Raw genomic sequence first — 27,107 nt, forward strand, 5'->3', positions numbered from 1 at the left:
AAAACCCATTTCAGTAGGAAGCAGGAACCAGACAGAGATGCCCCCAGTTGTCAGTATTGTCCCACACTGTGTAAAAGTGTCTGAGACAAAAAAATAAAGTGGGGCTTCCTGCATAGCTCAGTTGGTAAAACATCTGCCTGCAATCCAGGAGACCTGGGTTCAATTCCTGGGTCGGGATGGCAACCCACTCCAGTATTCTTTCTTGCCTGGAGAATCCCATGAACAGAGGAGCCTGGTGGGCTGCAATTCATAGTTAGCATTAATTTTAGAACAGTTGTGGGCTTTCATTTTAAAATTCCTTCTCACTGGTGAAATAATTGCCTATCTGAAAATTCAAGAGGCTCTAGCTAGGGGGAAAATAAGCATCAATAGACTTACCCTAATCTTGCAGAGTCCCTTGGACTGCAAGGATATCCAACCAGTCCATTCTGAAGATCAGCCCTGGGATTTCTTTGGAAGGAATGATGCTAAAACTGAAACTCCAGTACTTTGGCCACCTCATGCGAAGAGTTGACTCATTGGAAAAGACTCTGATGCTGGGAGGGATTGGGGGCAGGAGGAGAAGGGGACGACAGGAAGAGATGGCTGGATGGCATCACTGACTCCATGGACGTGAGTCTTAGTGAACTCTGGGAGTTGCTGATGGACAGGGAGGCCTGGCGTGCTGTGATTCATGGAGTCGCAGAGAGTCGGACACGACTGAGCGACTGAACTGAATCTTGCAGAAAACACAGAAATGGAAATTCTAACACCTTCATTCATATTAGATAGCAAAACCATAAAATACTTAGGAATAAACTTCAAAGACATAGCTCCAACATAAAGAAAACTGTAAAATCTTATTGAAGAATATAAAACAAATGGAGAAGTTGCGTCTGCTGCCATAACCTATAGGGTATTATTGCTGTGTAACAAATTACCCCAAAACTGTAGTTCAAAGAAATAAGCATGTATTATCTTCACAGTATCTATTGTGGGGAATGTAGGAGTGCTTAGTTTGGTAGTCCTGATTCTGGGTCTCTCATGAAGCTGCAATCAGGATGTCAGCATCTGCTGCTGACATCAAAGGCTTGGCTGGGACTGGAGAACCTGCTCCGTGATGACTCACTCACATAGGTATTTACCGGAGTTTTCAGTTCCTCACTGCTTGGCCCTCTCCCTTGGGCTGCTTGAGTGTGCTCACAGTATGGTAGCTGGCTTTCCCCACAGTGAGTGATCCACATCAGAAACAAGGCAGAAAGTGTGATAACTCATAACTAACCTCAGAAATCACACACTGTCATTTCTACAATTAACTCTACTTAGTGAAAGAGGCAATTATGTAAAGAGGTGAATACCAGGAGTCAGAAATCACTGGGGCCAGTGTTAGAAGCTGTTAGAAGCTGGCTGTTACCATACCCTAGCTGCAAGAGAAGCTGAGAAAGGTTCTAGCTGGCATATTCAGCTTCTTTTGTGAGTAATGGGCTCATGAAAGGGGGAGGGGGCGGGGGCGGAGGCAAGAGCCAGAAGTGGGGATTTCCCCCCAAATAGGAAGGGGATTCAAATGCTGCACAATGAAAAAGGATGATACATATCCACTACATGTTTGAATAGACAAACAGAACAGTGTAGGTAAAGAGAGAATCCAGAGATAGATTGTTTCAATTTAATACATGATAAAATAGATGTTTCAGTTTAGAGGAGAAAGGATGGTTTGTTTTATAAATGATGCTGGCCTTGACTGGTTATCCATGTAAAGAAAAATAAAGTTGACTCCTATCTTATACCATATAAAATAGAAATCCAACTTAGGAGAAAATAAGAAAGGCTGTGAGTACATAGTAGGAATGGGGGAGACCTCTTTAACTAAGATTGAGCATCCATTTTTAAAGGGGTCTCAAAGAGTCTACCACAACTTAGAAAAATTAAATTGAAATTGAATCCTTATAGACAAATAGAATAAATTCTTAAAATTGAAATGCTTGATAAAAATAAATGAGTTGTGTTTAAAGGGTTTTGTTACTGATAAATATCACTCTAGGAAAGCTGTACCAGCTTACATTCCCACCAAATTATGTTTTAAGAATAAAAAGCTTTAAAAAAGAAAAAGTGCAGCTTGGGGCTGTCAAACTAAAATTACTAAAGTTAGATGCTGTAATCATGAAGGATGGGGGTGGGGGCATGTTATTTATATATAGAAATTTCTAAAAAAAAAAAAAAAATTTCCAAGCCTAAGCATATTAAGAGAAATTTCTGGAAAAAATAAAAAGCAGAGGAAATTTTCACCAGTTTGTAAATAGTCTCATTACTTCTAGTTCAAAATTGCAGTGATAAATAGAGTGATACTACTTTGAGGCTACTTTATCACAAAATTTGAAGTCAAACATTTGCTGTAGAGGTAATGTTAACACTGACAACAGCAGTAGGAATAGCAAACATTGATTGAGGACTTTATATATATCTTGCAGATTCTAAAATGTAAACTAAGCAGTGATGATTTGCTTAACAAATCTGTTGGGAAGGCTGTTCTTTCCTCCATTCCCTCTCTCCCTCCCTCTTTGTCTCTTCATTTCTTTTTGGAAATAAGAACAGGGAATTTATTGAAGAGATGGTGAAGCAGTTCATAGAGTGGAAGGAAAAGCTAGATACCAGGCCTCAGGATCAACAGGATACCCAGGGCAGTAATGTTCATCTAGGGCACTGGAACAGGAGTCCTCATCCCTTACTAGGGAATGTGCTTTCTTAATAAGTTCATCTTTGCAATGTTAAAGAAAACAAATTTCTAAAAAAATGTTTATTAGGTGGCTATTATGCAGAGTCTCATTTAATCCTGCTATATCGGATGTGGTCATTGTTTTCAAACTCACAGCTGCAAGAGCTACCATCAGAGTGAGATCTTGGGGGAGTTTATGTCACTCCAGAGCCCACATTCAACCTCTGTATCCCCAACAATGTGGAAGGTGCCACTCTAATGCCACTTGCTGCTATCAAGTAGGCCAGGGACAGATATTAAATAGCTTTGGTTCTCTGGCGCAGTTGTCGGGCTCTTTCCATTCTGTTTTAGTCTTCCTGATTATGCCAAGAGCAAGTCAGTTTGTCTTAAATAGCTCTCTGATAAGCACATATTAGTCTACCTTTTCCATAAAAAGAGGAATGTATCTAATAGAATTTATTCAATGCTGTTTGCTATTTAAAATTTTTTTTAACTTTTTTATTTTGTATTGGGGTATAACCAACTAACAATGATGTGATAGTTTCAAATGGACAGCAGAGGGATTCAGTCATACATATACATGCGTCCATTCTCCCCCAAACTTCCCACCCACACAGGCTGCCAGGTAACATTGAGCAGAGTTCCCTGGGCTATACAGTAGGTCCTTATTGGTTATCCATTTTAAATATAGCAGCACTGTTTGGTTTTTAATGCATTATTTTTAGGGCTACTATCTATTTGTGACATGTGATAAGAGTTTTGCACTTTATAGTAATCATGAAAAGTTTGTAGTTAATGTTTTTTTTTTTTTGCTTACATTGTTTTAAAGTAAAATAAAAAAATCATATCCTACTTTTATCTTTCCTCTCCAAGATAACTTCTTCTTCTACTTCTGTCCACCTCCCCACTCCTGTCCCCATTAATCCTCTATTTCTACAAAAACTGGGAAGGTTCTTTATTAGCAGTTGTGGAGTTATTAATATTATTACTTGGCCATACCACAGGGATCTTAGTTCCCTGACCAGGAATCGAACTTGGGCCATCTGCACTGGAAAAATGAAGTCTTAGCTACTGGACCACCAGGGAAGTCCTAGTCCTCACATTTTTAAAGAATCAGCTCTATTTTTGGTCTAATTTATATAAAATGCGCCCATTTTAAGTGGTCAGTTGGTAAGTTTTGATGAATGCCTACACCTAACTACCACTATGATTATGATAGAAAACATTCCTAGTGCCATAAAGAGTTCCCTTCCCAGTTATTTTCTCCCCATCCTCTACCAGGCAACTAATGGTCTATTTTCTGTCACCATTCGCTGTGTTTTGTGGTGGTTTTTTTTTTTTTTTGCTTTTCTCTTTGACTCATGAGTTATTCAGAAATGTATTATTTAATTTCCAAAACTTGTCAATTTTTCAGGTATCTTTCTGTCATCAGTTTCAGATTTAATTCCATTGGGGTTAGAGAACAGAATTTATATGATTTTAGTTCTTTCAGATTTGTTAGAGTATTGGTTTATGACCTAGGATGGACTTCAGCACACTTATTGCTTAAAAGGCCTGATAGAAAATATTTCAGGCTTTGTGGGCCAAATAATCTCTATCATGACTACTCAGCTCTGCTGTTGTAGTATTAAATACTCACTATAAGTGAAAGTGGCTGAGTTCCAGTAAAATGTTCTTTATAAAAACAGGGAACAGGTAGGCCTTGGCCTTTAGGCTGCAGTTTGCTGAACTTTGGCCTGGAAGCTGGTTCATTTTGGTGATTGTTCTGTGTGCACGCGAGAAAAATCTGTATTCTGCTGCTTTTGGGTGAAATGTTCAAAATCAATTTGCTTGATAGTGTTTTTCAGATCTTCTACATCTTTGCTGATCATCTGACTACTTAAACTATCGATTACTTCAAAGACAAGTTTTAAAATCTCTAACTTGTGTTATGGGTTTGTCTATTTCTCCTGTCATTTCTACCAGTTTTGCTTTGTGTGTTTTAAAACTCTGTTGTTAGGTGCATGCACACTTAGGATTATTGTACTTTCTTCGTGGACTACTTTGTCATTATGTAATGTCACTTTCTATTACCAGTGACACTTGTTCTGAAGTCTACTTTTTCTGATGATAACTCCCTTAGTTTACTTCTCTCTAGGATCACACACTTTGTACTGCCTGATGTATAATATCTGAAAACAGCTAATTAATATATTTTGTCCAGTTTTCTAATTTTTTGAAGAGGGGTAGGTAAGTCTTGTCCCTGTTATTTATCATGGCTGGAAGCAGAAGCCCATAACTTTCTTTTTAATATATATATATATATATATATATATATATATATATATATATATATATCGCTTGCCATCAGTGACTGTACTTTTACCCTCTTAGTTATGTCATTTGTGAAGACCATTTAGTTTGCTTTCTTTCTTTTTCTATTTTTTTCTATCATAAACAATGCAATGAACACCTAACAGTTGTAGTTTTTCACTATTTTGATTAGTTCCTTGGAGTGATTCCCAGAAAGTAGTAATATATTTTGAAGTATATTGCCATTTACTTTCCAAGCATACTTTCTAATAGCTTTCCAGAATTACCAGTTTACAATTCCATAAGTATACATAAGGTATAAATTTCACCAATATTTAGATTGTTATTGTTGTTCAGTCACTAGGCTGTGTCCAGCTCTTTGTGACTCCATGGTTTCCATAGCTATACTTTCAAATATCTGTATCATTGATTATCTGTATAATAATATACAGATATTTGATATCTGTATCATTTTATATTTCTTTGAACTCTAGAAGGGTTAAATATGCTTTTATATATATTCTTATATTTTTTTAACTTATTTGTATCTTTTGCTTGTATATCTACTAGGATGTCAGTATTTTTCCTAGAATAAAGATAAATTTATTTGTGGCAAATATTTTTTATAGTCCATTGTTTGCCTTTACGTCTTTTAAAAATGTGGTTATTATTTGTACATCTTTTGTGATTTCTTCTATAGCTTAAAAGTTTTGGATATATTTTCCGAGTTTGATTAATATTTAATTATGTTTTCTTTTCATTTAAAAATTATACTAAATTCTTTTGTTCAACAAATATTCACCTGTCACCTACTCTGAGCCAGTCCTTATGCTGGCTGTTTGGAGCCTGGTAGAGACCAAGATATAAATTACCTCTGATCACTTGGAAATAGGAAAAGGTGGATATTTTCAAGTAATGATAATCTAATTCTAGCCTCCTAAATGGCAGGCAAAAAGTCTTTTAATAAAGTGCTCATGATGCCTGTTCAGTTATCTTTTAGATTTTGTTTGTGTGAGATTAATTGTTTCAAATTGTCACCTACTTATTACAGTATCATTTATTGTATAGGTGTTTTCTATGCATTGATATATGGTATCCTCAAGACCTAGAGTCTTATCCATATAATATGGAGGCAGTATAATGTATGTGTCCTGGAGTCAGGCTGACTTGTGTTTAGATCCTGGCTCTTCACTTACTAGCCAAGTGACTTTGGACATGTTGCTTATCCTGTCTGAACTTTTGTTTCTTCATCAGTGAAGCAGAGTGGTAGTATTATCTATTGTATGATTATTGTTACAATTAAATGCAAAAGGGTTAACACTTTTTCAAAAGATAATGCATTATTATATTCTTGTCAGGTGATCTTAATGGTAAATTCCCCTATTCACAATAACACAGTATGTTTCTCTATAGGTGAAAGTAACAAACAGTGAAGCAGCATTTGGTAAGGAAATGAGTTGCATCAAGAAAAAGCTCATAAAACTAGGTACTTTTCATTGAATCTTTTGCTTCTGAGCGAGATGCAAGCATATCTACCTCATTGTTGAAGGGTGTGTGTTTTTCCATTAGCTCAGTGGAATTGAATTCCCAATGCATGTAGGTGAATGGAATGTCGTAAGAGTCCGCACAACTTGAGATAGAAATAATCACAGTACTCCATGAAGTTCTTAGATCCAGACTTCCTTGCCTCTGAGATGCCAGGTGCATTATTGGTCTTGGGCCTTATTATATTGCTATTTTAATTTATTCCTCTTTCCTGACCTCAACTTCATAACAATTTTCATTCTTGCTTCTGGTCATGGGTCTTGGCTTATTCTGTTGCTAGGTATGCTGGGCTCCTTTTCTGCATTTGCCTTCCTTTTCACTCTTTAGCAAGTTCCCTTGCATAGATTCCAAATTAACAGGGAGGGGCAGAAGGAGCAGGTGGCCAAAGGAACACTGGAAAGGTAGGATGGGGGTGCTGAGGCAAACAGGGAGAACTATATTCAGTGCCCACTTACCACCTGTGGATCTCAGCTCTTCAGCAAAAGCTTTGGGGAAACAGAGGATCAATGAACTTCCTGGAATCCTAAAAAGAATTTCTTTTTTCTTTTTCAGTCCTGACTTAAACTCGATTGTTTTTCAAGTCTGATCTGTGCATTGTTTGGCATCACTCACGTTATAGTATCTATAAGAAGAAGACATTCTGGGGAAAGATTTTAATCTGTTTATAGCAAACATAATTAGGAGAAAGTTGTAGAAGCAAAGGAGGTTGGTGGCTGCACCAGAACAAAAATTGTTCCGTTTTAAGGGTTACATCATCTCTGAGCAAAGTGAAATGAAGGCAAATGAGAGTGAAGACAGGTCTGCCCAATTCCTTTTAAAGCCGCAGAAACCCATTCAGCCTTACATCTGCTCGACTCTGGGTGATTTTGAAGAAGAGAGAGACTTTTTGGCAAGCTACATCTTCCCTCAGCTGAATGAACTCTGCAATTCCCGGGGCACGTATTTCAAAGCTGTGGACCTGAGGTGGTCAGGGTTGGAGGCCCAAGTACCCTCACTGTCCAATCTGTTTAGACAGCATTTTTGTCTCCAGTCGCAACACCTGAAGCTCTGTCTCGACTACGTGAACAGCTGCTTTCCTTTTTTCATCTGCTTGCTGGGTCAGACATACGGGGACTTTCTCCGTAGCTACTCACCTGTCATGTTCTCCAAGGCAACTGACTTGTCAAGTTTATCCAGAGTGGAACAGAATCTCTATGTTGCTGCAAAAAACGGTTATCCTTGGGTCCTGGAGTATCCCACCTGCAGTCTAATGGAGTTAGAGGTCATCCAAGCAGCATTTCTGAATGAGTCTCAATTTCAGTATTTTTACTTTAGGAGGGGAACCATGCCGCTGAAGACTTGGGATGAGGAAAAGGAGGAGATGCTGTCTTCAGGTTGTCCGACTGACGATGAGGAGAGATTAAAGATCGGAATGCTGAAGGCCAAGATTATTAGCAAAGGGCTCCCTGTCAGGTTGTATAGAGATCTCCATGAGTTGGGTGAGCTGATTCTCAAGGACTGGTTGGTCGTGATAGAGAAACTTTGCCCAGCCACTGTAATGACGGAAAATACAGGTTAGTAAATATGGAGATAGCTAAGTCTGTTGTCATAGGGTCATGTGTTTTGTGTGTCTTTCTTCCTTGTGAAAATGGTTGAAATGTTATTTATGCATTTAAAATTGTTAGCATATTCCCATAACATTCACTTCATATGAAGATTTTTGAAACTGAGAATAAGAGCAAATAGTAGGTCATGGAAGACGATTTAGGAAGTAAAGGAGCTCGGGGAAGACCTAAAATGTTTGGCAGTTAATGTGTAGATCCAGAGCAGAGGTTCTAGACCAAGGCTGATTTTACCCCCAGGGGACTTCTGGCTACATCTGAAGACATTTTTGGTGTCACAGTTGGGGGTGTGCTACTGGTATCTACCGGGTGGAGGTCAGGGTCACTGTTACACATCCTCCAGTGCACAGAGCTGCCCCTCATAATAAAGAATTTTTCAATTGCAAATGTCAATAATGCCAAGGTAGAGAAACCCTAATCTAAAGGGAAGAGAACTTTTATTGTCAAGTGATTTTTGCATGTTATCACTTTTAATCTTTAAGATTTAGACCTGCAAGGTAGATGCTATAATTGCTGTTTTACAGATGAACCAATGAAAGCTGTGTAGCAGTTAAGTGACTTACCTAATGTCACTTCACCAGTGAGGGATCATTCTAGAATTTGAACCCAGGTCCTTTTGACTTCAAAACAATGCTCATTTGCTTTCATCCTTACTACTCATGGAGTCAGTAATCCGTGGACTGGTAGTCTCAGCATCACCTAGGAACTTGCTAGACATGCATTCTGGGTCTATTGAATTAGAATTTGCATTTTAATAAAGATGACAGGTGAGTTGCATATGCATCAAAGTTTGAAAAGCACTGCCTGACATCATATTGAAATGATTATAGTTATTTTGAAAGCAGTGTCTTGTAGACACGTACAGATTAAAAAGGGAAGAACAACATCAGAATAGGGTGGAGATTCTTCACCTGGAATCTAGAATAGATTCTTCACCTAGAATAGACTTTGTGAGGGATCTGCGATGCCCTGAAATTATATGAAAAATAGAATGTTTTAATGCATATGTGTGTTTGGTGGGCGTAGGAAGACATCGATCAAAGGAAGACACTGTCTTTGATCAAAAAGGTTTAATGACACAAAAAAGATTATGAATTACCATTGTAAGGGCCCAAGTAGTGTGGGAATGCGGAATGAGGATGGTGCATTCTCACATGCTTTAGGGACCAGGCAGGCAGAGTCCTTGTAATATGATAGGGAGCGGATCTGTGGTCAGCTGAATAGGAGGGAGTTGACCTACCTAAAGTCAGTCACATTCATTGTTGGGGGTGAGATGTGAAATCCCACCTGTGCTGGTCAAACTAGACTCCACCCACACACCAAATCATTTTGGGGTCTTAGAAAAGAATATTGTATCGATCATTACTCTGGGTTGCAAATGACTTACAATGGCTTCAAGAGAAAGAATTTATTAGTTTATATAACTTGAAAGCCTAGGGATAGGTCTTGTTTAGCTCAAGCTGCATCCACTTGCTCAAAGGGGGATTCCAGGCCCTTGTTTCTCACTGTTTCTCTGATGGCTCTGCTGTCCTCCTGCGGCCTCAGTTCTTCGGCTTCCCCATTATGGAGGGAAGATGGCTGTAGTAGCTCCAGGTTCGAGTCCAGCAGTAAATGACTCAAAGTCCTACCATTAAGTCTTGCTGTTCCTGATTAGCGGGACTTGGACTATATGCTTGTATCTGACTCAATCCCTGGTATTGTGATTGATGTGATATGATTCTCTGATTTGGCTAATCCTGGGTCCTATGCCACCTCCGGAGGTGCAGGGAGTCAGACCCACTACATTAACATGAATTGAGAGTTGAGACAAGGTGGGACCTGAAATGATAGTCTGTAGCTCAATAGGGTGTTGAGCAGTGCCAAAATATCTTGAGTATTCATTACAGCCTTGGAGTTTTAGAATGTCCAAAGACAGACATGTTCTCAGATCCAAGATTTTTCAGTTTCTAGCTGTGTGACCTTGGGAAAATGACATAATATTGGTAAGCCTAGATTTCTTCTTCTGATTTCTGGTTAGCATTAATCACCTTTAGAGTAATAATGTATATTAAGCACCGAAATGGAGAAGGCAGGGGCAACCCACTCCAGTACTCTTGCCTGGAAAATCCCATGGACAGAGGAGCCTGGTAGGCTGTAGTCCATGGGGTCGCTAAGAGTTGGACACAACTGAGCGACTTCACTTTCACCTTTCACTTGCATGCATTGGAGAAGGAAATGGCAACCCACCCCAGTGTTCTTGCCTGGAGAATCCCAGGGACGGGGGAGCCTGGTGGGCTGCCATCTGTGGGGTCACACAGAGTCGGACACGTCTGAAGTGACTTAGCAGCAGCAGCAGCAAGCACCCGAAAACAGTGCCTGACATACATTATGCTAATGGGTAAATCATGAAAAAATGAGTCCTGGGAGAATATAGTATATATTTTACTAAAGCCTGAAGTATAGTTAATAATGATATTTTTTGACTAGTCTCAGTGTGAACTGCATCTGTCAGTTAATGTTTACTAACATGTTCAAGAATTAAACCTTTCTGTGTATTTGGGTGAGAGACAAATTGTTTCTCTATAGTTTTCTCCTTAGTCTTTGATGTTGGTTACTATTGAAAGGTTAGTTTGTTTTAGACTTTAGTTTTAAATATGTAATATATGGACTACATGTCTGCAGTAGAAGGTACAGAATGGGTGAACTATTAAAAAAATCTTTAGAGTAGAAGGATAAATTATTTTTCTTTTGGATCTTCAGTACCCTTTAATTGCCCACATAGTTCCAAAATCTCATAGCTGGGGTAAAAATAGGCCATATGGGTAGTTAATGGTTATCATAAGGCAGTGTTGAGCTATCAGTTCACACTCTTGACTTTTAGAAGCACTTCTGAGGTCCTTAGAGTTACCTGAGACTGGTGAGTGAGGTTCATGGTGAGCTAAGGAGACCCATTAGGTTGTGGGATCGTCTCCAATTCTGTCTAAGATCTTGAAATTTGAAGCTGACCTTGGCCAAACTGTTGGTCCTCTAGGTCTGTTCCGCCCTAACCTGAACCAGAGGGCAGCCCAGTTAGCTATGGAAGTCTAAGATGTCTTGAGACCTTACCAGGTTAAACCGGAGATGTTCATTCTCCTGCCTCATTTAAAAAACAACCCACTCCCAAACTCTGGAAGATGTAGGTATCTCTAGAGATGGGGGTACATTTTGGCAGTCCAGAATGCCTTGACTTTAACAATGAGTTTAGAAACACAGTAAATTGAAGCTAGAAGGAATCTCAGAGATCCAGTTGTCTGGCTGCCACTTATTTTACCTGAGAGTTTAAGGGACTTGCCCAATGGCAGAGTTGAAACTGTACTCATGGTTATCATTGTATTGGGGCATCTTATCCTAAAAATACACCCCACTCCCTCCCCCAACCATTGCCCTGGATAGAAACACATATGCCATGAGATTGAATTAGGTAACTTATACTTAGCTAACAATCTAAAAATACAAGAGGATATATGTAGCAAATTCGGGTTTTTTTTTCTTTTGCCCTGTTCATTGTGAGATCATTAAATAACTTGGAATCCTAAGTAGGATTTCAGATACAAGTAGCATTGCTTGCCTGTAGCTTCCTTGCATTACAATGTAGAGTGGGTTATGAAATACTGTGTTAACATAGAAAGATGGTGGTAGGGACACAGAACACTTCCCTGGGAATTCATAATAACCATGTGAAATGGAAAATGCTAAACTACAAATCTAAGACATTAAAATATATCTTTTTGTCTCTAAAGACTTTAAGCACAACTTTGAACGTTTCTATCATGAAGAGTTCACTGAGAAGTGCAAGGAAGTGTTTGTTATTTCCAAGGAGTCTAGCAGGATCTTTGAAATCTTGGAAAGATTTGCCTTAAAGGATATGGAATCTGATTTTAACAGTCCTGCAGCAGGCTCCAGCTTAGACTCTGTTCTCAGGTACGACGTCAAGAAATCCCAAGCAAAGCAGTCTGACTTTAGTGAATAGACTCCTCCAGTTTGGAATATCTTCCTTCCCTCCCCCTTTCTACCCTTGCCTGTAAGACAGGCTTCCTAAAAAAGCCACCCCCGGGTTAGAATCTCCTCATCAGAACTCACTCTGCAACTGCTAAATTTTCCTGACTGTTTCAGTTCTTTCTTCCAGTCTCCTCAAGCAGATTATAAACCCTGGAGGACAGAGAGCTCGCCTTCTGTTTTAATCCCATAGTCCAAAGTTTGTCTAAGTTATTCCTGACAATGATGAAATGATTTTAAGGAGAAAACGTTGGATTAGGAAACATGAATAATGCATCTGTACAGTATTGCATAATTTACAAAGAACTTCCACATACATCATCAGCTCGTTATTAAGATATTCAGCCAACACTTGTTAATGGCTGACTATGGACCATAGCTTTGTGTTTGTGTGTAAGGAACTGAGTTACCCTACCCAAAGTTTGCACTCCTTCACTTTTTTCAGTGTTCTCTGCATTCAGACAAAGAATCCACCTGCAATGCAGGAGACCCTGGTTTGATTCCTTGGAAGGGAAGATCCCCTGGAGAAGAGAAAGGCTACCCACTTCAGTATTCTGGCCTGGAGAATTCCATGGACTGTATAGTCCATGGGGTCACAAAGAGTCGGACACGACTGAGTGACTTTCACTTCACTTCACCCAAAGTTTGCACTCCTTCACTTTTTTTCAGTGTCCTCTTCATTCAGACCCCCATATCTTTTCCTTTTCTGGGTGGTGACATATTCTCTTCACCACCCACAGGCGTGAAGAGGCTGGGGCATGAAGAAAGAGCTGGGTTGTCTATGGTGTCCTTCCTAGTTTCAACCCTAGAAATAGGGAGGTTCCTTGGACTGTTTTATTTCTTCTATCCTCATACTCCAGTTCTTACCACAGGTATCATTTATTCTGTGAGGGTTTCAGGATTTGAGATAAACCCACAGTGGCTCAGGGCTGTGCTCCACCGTCTCTGCCCCAGTCTCAGCACCCACTATGACTGCAGAGCTACCAACATTCTTATGATTCCGGGAACCCATGCCAAGAGGAAGACAGTTGATTTGGTTAAAACAACATGGTGCTCGGGGGACTTCCCTGGTGGTCCAGTGGCTAAGACTGTGCAACAAGACAAGTTATACTGTGCTCATGCCAGTTCAGAGAAGTCGTTTATTCATTATTACAAGCCAAAACACCCCCATGGAGCAGCTGCTACTGCTCAGCGAGTCACTGACAACTGTGGTCATTTTGTTGCATTTCTAATGTCATGGTCATCAGGATTATGGGAATCCTTGGCGTAGGAGTGTTTTGATTTTTTATTCTCTCTTCTGATGGTGCAGAGTCTCCCTTCCAGGATCTTTGGGCGGGTTGGGCCCTTGATGTAACCCCAGGTTCATGTTGGACAACCCTAGAGTCTATGGTGTTGGAGGAGCCTTCCAAGGTTACCATCTTTCCACTCTCCTAATTTTATATAGGACAGAACCAAACCCAGAGAGAGAATGACTTATTTGGAAGCAAGTGAGTTCACAGTGGAGAGACTGGAATTTCTTTTAACTTTTAAAAGATTGGAATATAATTGCTTTATAATGTTGTGTTAGTTTCTGCTGTACAATGAAATGAATCAGCTATATGTATACATCCCCGGAGAAAGAAATGGCAGCCTGCTCCACTATTCTTGCCTGGGAAATCCCATGGACAGAGGAGCCTGGCGGGCTATAGTTCATGGAGTTGCAAAGAGCTGGACATGACTGAACACACATGCAATATGTATACATGTATTCCCTCCCTCAGGAAGCTCCCTCCCAGAGAGATTAGAATTTCATCTCTCTTAGAGACAGATGTATGCAGGAAAAATTTCCCTCCCTCCCTCTTTTTGGGTAGTTATTCTTGACTACATTTCCCCCGTTTGTTTTTCAGAATAAATCCTCTTCCAGCTTACAAGTCTATTTTGCTGTTGTCTGGAGAACGTGGTTGTGGCAAGTCCACTCTACTTGCCAACTGGGTGAACTATTTCAAGACGAAATACCCGAACATGTTGCTGATCCCTCATTTCGTGGGCAGCACCTGTGAAAGCAGTGACATCATGTCCGTGATCCATTACTTCATCACAGAATTGCAGTACAAACACTATGGTAATGGAATCAGACTTTGAAATTCATTCAGAAAAATTTTGTTTAAAAGTGATCATTCTGTCTTCTGCCCACGAGGCTATTTTTCTCTTGTTCCAATCTAAACCCTTATATAGTCTTGCCTATGTATCCGCCCACCTCTTCTGCTCTCAGAATTGTTTCTTTTCTTCCTTTCTTTCTTCTTTCCTTCCCCAAATGTGAACTGAGTGCCTTATATGCCAGTGGGGATACAACCGTGAAACAAGTGGACAGAATACGTTAGCCTCATGGGGTTTTCCTGTTATTGGAGAGCAAAGGGGACAAAGAATTAATGACTAAAAGATATAGAATGTTTGGAAGACGTTAAGTTCTATGAAGAAAAATAAATCAGAGAAAGAAAGTAGGCAGTGTGTATGTGTAAGGATTTCAGGACTTTAAAGGTATCGTCTGGGCAAGCTTCACTGAGGAAGGGACATTTGAATAAATACTTGAAAGAGGAAGCCAGGCAGATTATCTCAGGGAGAACATTCCAGCCAATGGGAACAGTTGCAAGGGCTCTAAGGCAGGATGTGCCTCTCAGCTATTGCTCAGGTTCAGTTCAGTTCAGTTCAGTTCAGTCGCTCAGTCGTGTCTGACTCTTTGCGACCCTGTGGACTGCAGCAGGCCAGGCCTCCCTGTCCATTACCAACTCCCAGAGTTTACTCAAACTCATGTCCATTGAGTCAGTGATGCCATCCAACCATCTCATCCTCTGTTGCCCCCTTCTCCTCCCACCTTCAGTCTTTCCGCATCAGTTTTTTTCCAAATGAGTCAGTTCTTCACATCAAGTGGCCAAAGTATTAGAGTTTCAGCTTCAATATCAGTCCTTCCAATGAACACCCAGGACTGATCTCCTTTAGGATGGACTGGTTGGATCTCCTTGCAGTCCAAGGGGCTCTCAGGAGTCTTCTCCAACACCACAGTTCAAAAGCATCAATTCTTTGGCGCTCAGCTTTCTTTATAGTCCAACTCTCACATCCATACATGACTCCTGGAAAAACCATAACCTTGACTAGACAGACCTTTGTTGGCAAAGTAATGTCTCTGCTTATTAATATGCTGTCTAGGTTGGTCATAATTTTCCTTCCAAGGAGTAAGCAGCTTTTAATTTCATGGTGGCAGTCACCATCTGCAGTGATTTTGGACCCCCCCCCCCAGAAAAAGTCTGCCACTGTTTCCACTGTTTCCCCATCTATTTCCCATGAAGTGACGGGACTGGATGCCATGATCTTAGTTTTCTGAATGTTGAGCTTCAAGCCAACTTTTTCACTCTCCTCTTTTACTTTCATCAAGAGGCTGCCATAGTTCTTCGTTTTCAGCTATTGCTCCTCCCGTTCAGTTCAGTAGCTCTCTACTAAGCATGTTTACTCACTCATTCATTACAAAGTATTTATTGGTTGCCTGTTCTGTGCCTGTCATTGGTTTGGGTTCTGGGGACATAGCACTGAGTCTAGCAAATAAGATCATGACTCCCATAGGTCTAATGTTCTGTTGAGAAAGGCAGATAACCAATAATCAAGAGATGTTTCAAGTGATGATGAATGCTGTGCAGAGTGATGTGCTGAGATGATGGGCTGGCTGTTGAGGTTGAGTGGTCAGAGACCACTCTGTATTAGTTGGAATAACTAATTAGATATTACTGTGATATTGAATGGTTTGCCTTGGAAATGAACACAGATCATTCTGTTGTTTTTGAGATTGCATCCAAGTACTGCATTTCAGACTCTCTTGTTGACCATGATGGCTACTCCATTTCTTCTTAGGGATTCCTGCCCGCAGTATTAGATATAATGGTCATCGGAGTTAAATTCACCCATTCCAATCCATTTTAGTTTGCTGATTCCTAGAATGTTGATGTTCACTCTTGCCATCTCCTGTTTGACCACTTCCAATTTGCCTTGATTCGTGGACCTGACATTCCAGGTTCCTATGCAATATTGCTCTTTACAGCATCGGACCTTGCTTCTATCACCAGTCACATCCACAGCTGGGTATTGTTTTTGCTTTGGCTCCATCCCTTCATTCTTTCTGGAGTTATTTCTCCACTGATCTCCAGTAGCATATTGGGCCCCTACTGACCTGGGGAGTTCCTCTTTCAGTATCCTATCATTTTGCCTTTTCATACTGTTCATGGGGTTCTCAAGGCAAGAATACTGAAGTGGTTTGTGATTCCCTTCTCCAGTGGACCACATTCTGTCAGACCTCTCTACCATGACCCGCCTGTCTTGGGTGGCCCCACAGGCAGGGCTTAGTTTCATTGAGTTAGACAAGGCTGTGGTCCTAGTGTGATTAGATTGACTAGTTTTCTGTGATTATGGTTTCAGTGTGTCTGCCCTCTGATGTCCTCTTGCAACACCTACCGTCTTACTTGGGTTTCTCTTACCTTGGTTGTGGGGTATCTCTTCATGGCTGTTCCAGCAAAGCGTAGCTGCTGCTCCTTACCTTGGACGAGGGGTATCTCCTCATCGCCCCTCTCCTGACCTTGAACATAGAATAGCTCCTCTAGGCCCTCCTGTGCCCACGCAGCCACCGCTCCTTGGACGTGGGGTTGCTCTCTCGGCCACCGCCCCTGACCTCGGACGTGGGGTAGCTCCCTACGGAAAAGAAATGCAAAACAACAAAATGGCTGTCTGAGGAGGCCTTACAAATAGCTGTGAAAAGAAGAGAAGTGAAAAGCAAAGGAGAAAAGGAAAGATATAAGCATCTGAATACAGAGTTCCAAAGAATATCAAGAAGAGATAAGAAAGCCTTCCTCAGCGATCAGTGCAAAGAAATAGAGGAAAACAACAGAATGGGAAAGACTAGAGATCTCTTCAAGAAAATTAGAGATTCCAAGGGAACATTTCCTGCAAAGATGGGCTCAATAAAGGACAGAAGTGGTATGGACCTAACAGAAGCAGAAGATATTAAGAAGAGGTGGCAGGAATACACAGAAGAACTGTACAAAAAAGATCTTCACGACCCAGATAATCACGATGGTGTGATCACTGACCTAGAGCCAACATCCTGGAATGTGAAGTCAAGTGGGCCTTAGAAAGCATCACTACGAACAAAGCTAGTGGGGGTGATGGAATTGCAGTTGAACTATTTCAAATCCTGAAAGATGATGCTGTGAAAGTGCTGCACTCAATATGCCAGCACATTTGGAAAACTCAGCAGTGGCCACAGGACTGGAAAAGGTCAGTTTTCATTCCAATCCCAAAGAAAGGCAATGCCAAAGAATGCTCAAACTACTGCACAATTGCACTCATCTCATACTCTAGTAAAGTAATGCTCAAAATTCTTCAAGCCAGGAATCAGCAATATGTGAACCGTGAACTTCCAGATCTTCAAGCTGGTTTTAGAAAAGGCAGAGGAACCAGAGATCAAATTGCCAACATCTGCTGGATCATGGAAAAAGCAAGAGAGTTCCAGAAAAACATCTATTTCTGCTTTATTGACTATGCCAAAGCCTTTGACTGTGTGGATCACAATAAACTGTGGAAAAATCTGAAAGAGATGGGAATACCAGACCACCTGACCTGCCTCTTGAGAAACCTATATGCAGATCAGGAAGCAACAGTTAGAACTGGACATGGAACAACAGACTGGTTCCAAATAGGAAAAGGAGGACGTCAAGGCTGTATATTGTCACCATGCTTATTTAACTTATATGCAGAGTACATCATGAGAAACGTTGGGCTGGAAGAAGCACAAGCTGGAATCAAGATTGCCAGGAGAAATATCAACAATCTCAGTTATGCAGATGACACCACCCTTATGGCAGAAAATGAAGAGGAACTAAAAAGCCTCTTGATGACAGTGAAAGAGGAGAGTGAAAAAGTTGGCTTAAAGCTCAACATTCAGAAAACGAAGATCATGGCATCTGGTCCCATCACTTCATGGGAAATAGATGGGGAAACAGTGGAAACAGTGTCAGACTTTATTTTGGGGGGCTCCAAAATCACTGCAGATGGTGACTGCAGCCATGAAATTAAAAGATGCTTACTCCTTGAAAGAAAAGTTATGACCAACCTATATAGCATATTCAAAAGCAGAGACATTACTTTGTCAACAAAGGTCTGTCTAGTCAAGGCTATGCTTTTTCCTGTGGTCATGTATGGATGTGAGAGTTGGACTGTGAAGAAGGCTGAGCGCCGAAGAATTGATGCTTTTGAACTGTGGTGTTGGAGAAAACTCTTGAGAGTCCCTTGGACTGCAAGGAGATCCAACCAGTCTGTTCTGAATAAGATCAGCCCTGAGATTTCTTTGGAAGGAATGATGCTAAAGCTGAAACTCCAGTACTTTGGCCACCTCATGCGAAGAGTTGACTGATTGAAAAAGACTCTGATGCTGGGAGGGATTGGGGGCAGGAGGAGAAGGGAACGACAGAGGATGAGATGGCTGGATGGCATCACTGACTCGATGGACGTGAGTCTGAGTGAACTCCGGGAGCTGGTGATGGACAGGGAGGCCTGGCGTGCTGCAATTCATGGGGTCACAAAGAGTTGGACATGACTGAGCGACTGGACTGAACTGAACTGAACTGAATTAGTTATTAGTTGGAATAACTCTGGCTGCTGATGATACATCCCATTTCAGTGGCTTCTTGAAGTTTATTTCTAGCTCGTGTTTATGTTAGTCACTCAGTCATGTCTGACTCTTTGATACTCTCATGGACTGTAGCCTGCCAGGCTCCTCTGTCCATGGGATTCTCTAGGCAAGAACACTGGAGTGGGTTGCCAGTCCCTTCTCCAAGGAATCTTCCCAACCCAGGGATCGAACCCTGGTGTCGTGCAATGCAGGCAGATTCTTTACCATCCGAGCCATTTCTAGCTCATGCAACAGTTCAGTTCAGGGTTTCTAGTTAGAGAACGAGTGGCTTTTTCCCACGTGGTGATTTGGGGCCGCAGGCTCTTTCCATCTTGAGGCCATGTCATCTTCTAGGGCCTCAGAGTCATCTGCTTTTGGCTAGAGGAAGAGGAAATTGAGTGGAAAAGGCACACCTTTCCTTAAAAGTCTTGGCCAGGTGTGACATGAGTCACTTCCACTCCCATTCTTTTGGCAAGAATTCAACCGCCCTGGGCTCCCATGGCCACACTGGGAGGGAGTCAGGTAGGAATAGAAAGCTACCCCCACCGTGTTTAACGGGGAGCATAAACTTTCACATGGCAGGCTGCCATCTCTGCTACACTCTCGGGAGATCTCACAGACAAGAAGGAGCCAGCCTTGCGGAGATCAGAACATTCCAAAGAGAAGGGACAGCTAAGGTCCCTAAGCTGGTAACAAAATGGAGTGATTCAGAAAGGGAAAGAAGGCAGTGTGTCCAGACTCTGGTGGGGGACGAGGGGAATGTTACCAGACGAAGCAGGATAAGATAGAGGATGGGCCACTTTGTATCTGAGTTTTGTAGAACAGGATCTTGGGTTAGATTCTGTTGTGTGCAGTGGGAGGCCAGTGGAGGATTTTGAGCAGGGGACTGGCATGATTTGGTTGGTATTTGTCAAAGCTCAAAATCGTCTCCTGTGTAGAAATAGGTGTGGGGGCGTCAGCATAGCGGCAGTGACACTTGTTAGAGGCTATCACAGTGGTCCAGGTGGGAAGAGGTGATAGCTTGGGGAAGGGGAGGAGCAAGGGGATGGATGGGAACACACTGAGGAATTGAATGTGAGAACTGAAGGACAGGGAGAGGTTACGGATTCTCCTAGTTTGCGGCTTGAGGAAACTAGGTGGACGGTCAGGCTGGTTCACTGAAATGGAACAACACTGATGGGGCAGCAGGTTTCGAGGGTAATCAAGAGTTCTGCTTTGGTCAGGAGAGATTGAAGATGCAAGGCTTACATGGGCAGAGAGAACAGTCCTATGGGATCCACCTCTGTTCTAGGAGCAGCTGGGGAGCCGGATGGCTTCTATTAGCTGTGAGACCTGGGCAAGTTATTTTAACTCTCTCTGGCTCAGTTTTCCCATTTGTGAAATATGGATAGGAAGGAAAAAGATGTCTTGTAGGTAGTTGAGAGGATGAACTAAGATAAAGTCTGAGAAACAAAGACACTTAACACAACGCTTGGCATATAGTGCTGTGCTGTGCTTAGTTTCTCAGTCATGTCTGATTGTTTGTGACCCCATGGACTGTAGCCCGTCAGGCTCCTCTGTCTATGGGGATTCTTCAGGCAAGAATACTGGACTGGGTTGCCATGCCCTCCTGCAGGGGCTCTTCCGATTGCAGGGATCGAACCAAGGTCTCCCGTACTGCAGGTGGATTCTTTACCATCTGAGTCACCAGGGAAGCTCAAGGATACTGGAGTGGGTAGCCTATCCCTTCTCCAGGGGATCTTCCCAACCCAGAAACTGAACCGGGGTCTCCTGCTTTGCAGGCAGATTCTTTACTGCCTGAGCTACCAGGGAAACCGCAGCACCAACAGATATTAGATATTATTATTATCACCATTAGGTGCCTTCTGTGTATTTGCATGTTTGTATGTGTCTGACCTTTCCTGCTTTGGAGACTTCATCCTTTCTCACCTGGGGCTTGTACCTGCATGAGCCTCTGGGTACTGAGCGAGTGTCGGGGCCCTGGGGGAGTTGTGATGGGTGTAGATCATCTCTGGATGAAGGGACAAATATGTGAGCTTCCTTCTGCATGTGTGTGTGTGTAGGCATGTCTGTGAGTAAATAAAGTGATCACGTGGGCGTGAGTTTTTAGTGGCTGCATTTCTCAGAGTGTGGTAAGTGGGTAAAGTCAAAATCAGTAGCAGCAGGTATGTCTGATTCTAAGTGAAAGCGACTAGTACCACTCAGGCTCATCCCAAAGGTGTTCATTCTGGCAAGGCTGATGATTAGATGCTCAACTGTACACATGCAATTATGATTTTATTCCCCAAATAAATTGCTGTTTTCTTGAGTGTCTTTTTAGGTATGGAAAGCGCCTAATAAAAACAGCTGCTGTCTTTCAAACAAACAAATCTTTAAGCTGACAAAGCAGAATAAATTCATTAACAGCCTGTGAACACTTGACAGTCAGGCACCGCCTCTCCTTGTTAACGGGAAGGCAGTGGTTCTGGACTTGGCCTGCCCGGATTTTCAGTTCTGGCTCCACTATTTACTAGCTGTGTGATCTTAGGCAGTTCACTTAAGCAATCTGTGCCTCAGTTTCTCATCTCTAAAATGGGGATGGGAATAATAGTACCTATAGAAAGCTGTGTCAGGGTTAACAGATGATACATGTAAAGAACTTAAATGGGTCCTTGGTACAGTTTGCTGTTATTGCTTTTGTTATTATTCCTCACTGAGCTGGAGAAAGAAGCAGGGAGTGGGGGACAGCTGAGGGAAACAAGAAAGTCCTATTCATTATCTAGACTAAGGGGAGCCAGGATGGAAAGCAAGAGAGTTGGTAGCTGTTCTCCAGTGTCTCCATGGTAAAGAATCCACCTGCAGCGCAGGAGATGTGGGTTCAATTCCTGGGTCAGGAAGATCCCCTGGAGAAGGAAATGGCAACCCACTCTAGTATTCTTGCCTGGAAAATCCCACGGACAAGGAAGCCTGGCAGACTACAGTCCGTGGGGTCACAAAGAGTCAAACACAACTGAGCACGCATGCATGTTACACAGAAGCCCAGGGGAAGCCAGGATGAGCAGGGCTGGCTGGCTCCAGCATCGTTTAGCATTACCGCCTTGGCTTGGAAGCTGGCTTTCACCTGGGGGAGGTGGACGTGGGAAGAGGAGGAGCCACTGCTGAGAGCACAGCCAGGCCTTAGAGGTCACATGAAGATGCAGGCAGAGAGCATTTTCTCGTACCCAACTCAGCTGTCCGCAGCTGCAGCGCCTGTGTGGGCTGTGAGCCCTGCCCTCCCTCCCCGTCATGGGGACGCTAAAACTCCCCTGGGTGAAGCTAACATTTCTGCTCCTCCGTCCCCACCCCTGCTGGCCAGGATATAGCGATCTAGCAGAGGAGAACTGCCCACCGTGGCCAAGTCTCCGACCCAAGTGCCCTTGCCTGCTAGGCAGCTGCAGCTGACGTCCCCCTCATGACAGGCTTCATAGAAGGTCAGAGAAGAGCCTCCGCCTTTCCTCTTTTCATGTTTCCTCACTGTATTACTCTGGACCCTGGCAGCAGCCCTGACTAACAAGGAGCTCCTTTTATCAAAGGCTTTCTGGGTGCCAGATGCTGTGCTGAGGGCTTCATCAACATCTCATTGTTTTTCCCCAAGAGGTCTGTCTTGATGTTAGCACAGTTATGCTTCTGTGTAATACAGTTACTCTCCCTGCTTGGACAAAATAGAGTAAATCTTTTAAAAATTAATTAATTTTTGGCTGTGCTGAGTCTTTGTTGCTGCCCCAGGGATTTCTCTAGTTGTGGGGAGCAGGGGCTATTCTCTAGTTGCGACGTATGGGCTTCTCATTGCGGTGGCTTCTCTTGTTGCAGAGCACAGGCTCTAGGCATGTGGCCTTTAGTGGTTGCAGCATGTGGGCTCAGTATTGCGGCTCAAAGGCTCTAGAGCACAGCCTCAGTAGTTGGGGCTCATGGGCTTAGTTGCTCCAAGGCATGTGGGATCTTCCCAGATCAGGGATCGAACCTGTGTCCCCTGCATTGGCAGGTGGATTCTTAAATAGATTAAATCTTCATATACTGAAGAAACTTAATTCAGTCCAGTTTCTTTGCATAACTTGATTTCTAGATCCTAACAGGTCTTAATTTATTTGAAAAATATTAGTTTTGAAAATTAAAAGCAAGGCAGAAATTGTATATCACAAAGTGCTCTGAGAATATTAGGTAGGTGATTACCATTTTGGGTTGCTGCTAGTGTGTCACTGAATCACATCCTGCAAGTTGGTCCTCTCAAATTACTTCCTTTAGTCTTTGCTGATTCATAACTTAATTCTCCCTAGTAATTTCCAGAATCCAAGGTCTGGAGTCCATTACTAAGGGTAGAGTAATTTAGGATCAGTTGTGTTAGGTTTAAAATGAGCCAGGACCAAAGAAACTAGGTGGTGGGTGGGAGATATTATGTGTGTGTGTGCATGCACGCACACAGCTGGACCCCCAGAGTGGTGGCTGTGACCCCTAAACAGGAACTGATCTTAAGGCGGTGCAGAAGCTTCACAGATCACATAGCCTGACTTCTCTTTCTTCCCATCCAGTTCTTTGTAACATGATCAATTTTTGCATTTTGGAAAGTGAGAGTAGTGCTTTGGATCATACATAATATTTTTTATATAAAATCCTGAAAATATATAGGAGACATGTGGTGGTAAATATCATTACCTCTTTAGGGTTGAATATTTTGAGACTGCTAATCACACATACAGCCTTCCCTGGTGGCTCAGTGGTAAAGAGCCCGCCTGCCAATTCAAGAGACACAGGATACTCGAGTTCGATCGCTGGGTCAAGAAGATCCCCTGGAGAAGGGAATGGCAACCCACTCCAGCATTCTTGCCTGGAAAATCCTGTGGACAGAGGACCTTGGCGGGTTACAGTCCATGGAGTCACAAAGAGTCAGACAAGACTGAGTGGCTGAGCACGCACACACCATCCTACACCATCTGTATATGTCATACAGCTGTGGGTAGCACTCCTTGTTCCCAACCCCTTCTGCTTCCCCAACCCATTAACATATACCTAATTTGAGTACATTTCTATGCTGTAGGTACCCAGCTTGAAACTGATATTCTCAATGAAGATGCAAATATCTTGGCCTTTTCACTTCTTGTGGACGTATTCATTGCTTCCATCAATGTAAAGCCATGTATACTTGTACTGGACGGAATTGAAGAATTGGCTGGCATTTATGGGATTTCAGGAGAGAAGGTAATCTCTTTTCAAAATAATATCTATTTTATTATTATTTAATAAAAAGAAAACCCCTTAATTAATTTTTTTGAACTTTTTATTTTGTATTGGGGTATAGCTGATTAACAATGTTGTGATAATTTCAGGTGAACAGAGAAGGGACTCAGCCATACATATACATGGAGCCATTCTCCTCTAAACCCCCCTCTCCTCCAGGCTGCCACATAATATTGAGTGGAGTTCTATGTGCTATACAGTAGGTCCTTGTTGGAAAACGGCTTAATTTAGAATGTACACAATACCATTCCCTTGCATTGCATATCTATAGTTATAGGCAATGCTGCTTCTAGTTACTTCTGAATATTTTACGAAACAAATACTTATGTAACACAATGAGCCAGGCACTATTCTAGAAACTTCAGAGATATCTACATTGAATTCTCACAGCAATCCTTGATAGACTGGGATCATCATCCCTATTTATATAAATGGGATTGGAGTTGGAGATGTTAGACAACTTGCTGAAGGCCCTAAGGTGATGGTGGACTTGGAATTCAAGCATGGGAAGCCTGGTTCTAGAAACTGGCCGTTACTGCTGCACAGTTCTGCCTCGCTCACTATTTTATACTTCAATCAGACATTTATCAGGCCCCTATTATATTCTTTAGGTTGTATATTTTGATTTGCCTTATCTATACTTAATTTTTCATATATCAAATTCTATCAATTGTTTGCTATCTTTAGTTTTTCTTCTGTTTGAAATGATATTGGATCAATGGCACCTCCAATGCTTTTTAGAATTAGTCATTACTTTGTGAAGCATTTTCTCTAAAACTTATACATGCCTAATTATAAATTATGTAATTCATGTATATTTCTCATAGAACATATAACAAAGAAGAAAATAGAAAATTAAACATCCTCACAGCCTCACCATTGTTAAACCTTCTTTTTTCTATGGATAGCTGTGTACACATACATATGCTTATATAAATGAAGTTATATACCATATTATTTTGTAATCTGCTTTTTAATTCAGTACATGGTGACCACCATACATCCAACAAATAATTATTGACCGCTTACCATGGGAAAGGCACTGTAAGCAGACAGACATAGTCCCTAAGAAATAGAGCTTTCATTCTAGCAGGGAATGGCAGATATTAGTAATATCGTCACATAAATAAATATAAAATTACAACTGCGCTAAGTGCTGGCAGGGATCAGTATGTAGTATTGTGAAGGCCTCTAATGAAAGCATTTGACCTTTGGAAAAGGCTTCCTGGAAGAGGGGCACAGGGAGAGCTCTTCAGGAGGAGGGACTGTCAGGCAATTCTCTGAGGCATCAATGCAGTGCTGAGGAGCCAGCCCCTGCAGCCAGACCCTTAGTTTGAATCCCAGCTCTGCTGCTTACCCTTGTAATGAATTTGATAAAACGTTTAGGCCCTCTGTGCTTCAGTTTCCTCCTCGGCCTTTCTGGAGGGTTGTTAGGGGGACTGAATGAGTTAATGAAATAAAATTATACCTGGGATTTAATTTATAGGGGGATAACTGAGTGATGGCATGGAGAAACCAATGGCATTGAAAGAATTATTTATGATTTACACTTTTGGAGAGAAGACATGCCTTGTCACTCAGGGCTCTGGGGGGAAATATTAGGGTGTCAGAAGGCAGAAGACAGGAGCCAGGGGCCAAAGCAGTGACTGACACTAAAAAGCATTAGAGCTGCCATTGATCCAGTATTCCTTCAAACAGAAGAAAAACTAAAGATAGCAACCAATCAATGGGATTTGATATATGGAAAAATCAGTATAGATAAGGCAGATCAGAATATACAACAAAATACTTTGGGGGTTTTCATGGGAAAGGCAAGGCAGGGCAGAGGACACAGTCTTGGATTGCTAGTTTGAATAATTCTAGTGGACTTTGGGGCATAGGGGTTTCCCCTCACTGTCTGGCACCTGACCCTTGGATGATTTAGGGCAGAGGAAGTACTGGCTTGATGAGCGAAAGTTGAATAAGAAGGTGGGTCGGGGTGTGGTCATGGGTTGGCTTGTCTGCACACAGAAGGTATGTTTCATGCAAGCTGCCCACTGCTCCCAGGAATTGGCTGGCCTTGGGAGGAGCAATTTTCCTGGATCTGTAGGTTCCCCCGAGAGATGTGGAAACAACGTAAGATACAGAAAATTTAAAAAATGTAAGTAACCAGTGCAGTTGGTCCACACTCAACACAGTGCCTGGCTCAGAGTAAGCAGTCAGGATATGAGAATTGCTATTATTAGGCAAAGAGGGATGGGAAAGGCTGTTTGTTAAAGGAATCCAGAAAGATTTTATTAGGTGTTTCTTTTATTCCAAAATGAAACCATTGAATTTATGATAGTATTGCTACCCGAAGTGACAGTTCTTCAGTACAAGATAGTAACTTCTTTTTCAGTTGAATGTTTCAATTTGCACTCTGGCCATCACTGTAGGCATTCTTCAGAAGTCTATGATTTTGTTAAAATACTTACTTGTAGGAGCCTCTTTTCAGAGTCTGCATTTGTACTGTCAAATCCCTAATGGAGAGGTGAATCTGTCAATATGGAGCGTGAATTGGTATTGTCTTAGCACCATATTGCTTGCTATCCAAGTTACTGTTAATAACTGGAACCTCAATCCTTATCCTATACTTTCTTACTATATTCTACTGAATCTATTAAAAATTAAAAAAAATTGAAATATAGTTGATTTACAATGTGTTAGTTTCAGGTGTACAACAAAGTGATTCAGTTATACATATATATGTATATTCCTTTTTGCATCCTCTTCCATTCTAGGTTATTACAAGATATTGAGTATAGTTCCCTGTGCTATACAGTAGGTCCTTGTTAGTTATCCATTTTATATGTAGTAGTGTGTATATTTTAATCCCAAACTCCTAATTTATCCCTCCCTCCTTCCTCCTTGTAACTATAAGTTTATTTTCTATATCTTGTCTGTTTCTGTTTTATAAATCAGTTTATTTGTATCTTTTTTAAAATTCCAGTTATTAGTGATATCATATTTTGTTTCTTTTTCTTTCTGACTTACTTCACTTAGTATG

General features: G+C 41.6%; 1 protein-coding gene across 1 annotated transcript in view; it reads left to right on the forward strand.

Annotated features, from left to right (window-relative positions):
- Positions 1–7,099: 7,099 nt before the first annotated feature.
- The window catches only part of LOC129648677 (putative tetratricopeptide repeat protein 41), a 78,595-nt gene continuing 58,587 nt past the window's right edge, over positions 7,100–27,107 (forward strand). The window contains 4 exon segments of the mRNA XM_055575231.1: positions 7,100–8,082; positions 11,889–12,069; positions 13,995–14,245; positions 23,883–24,043. Coding sequence (XP_055431206.1) covers positions 7,302–8,082; positions 11,889–12,069; positions 13,995–14,245; positions 23,883–24,043 — 1,374 coding nt within the window. The 5' untranslated portion in view covers positions 7,100–7,301.

The sequence above is a fragment of the Bubalus kerabau genome, chromosome 1 (genome assembly GCF_029407905.1).
Source record: "Bubalus kerabau isolate K-KA32 ecotype Philippines breed swamp buffalo chromosome 1, PCC_UOA_SB_1v2, whole genome shotgun sequence".
Lineage (NCBI taxonomy): Eukaryota > Metazoa > Chordata > Mammalia > Artiodactyla > Bovidae > Bubalus > Bubalus kerabau.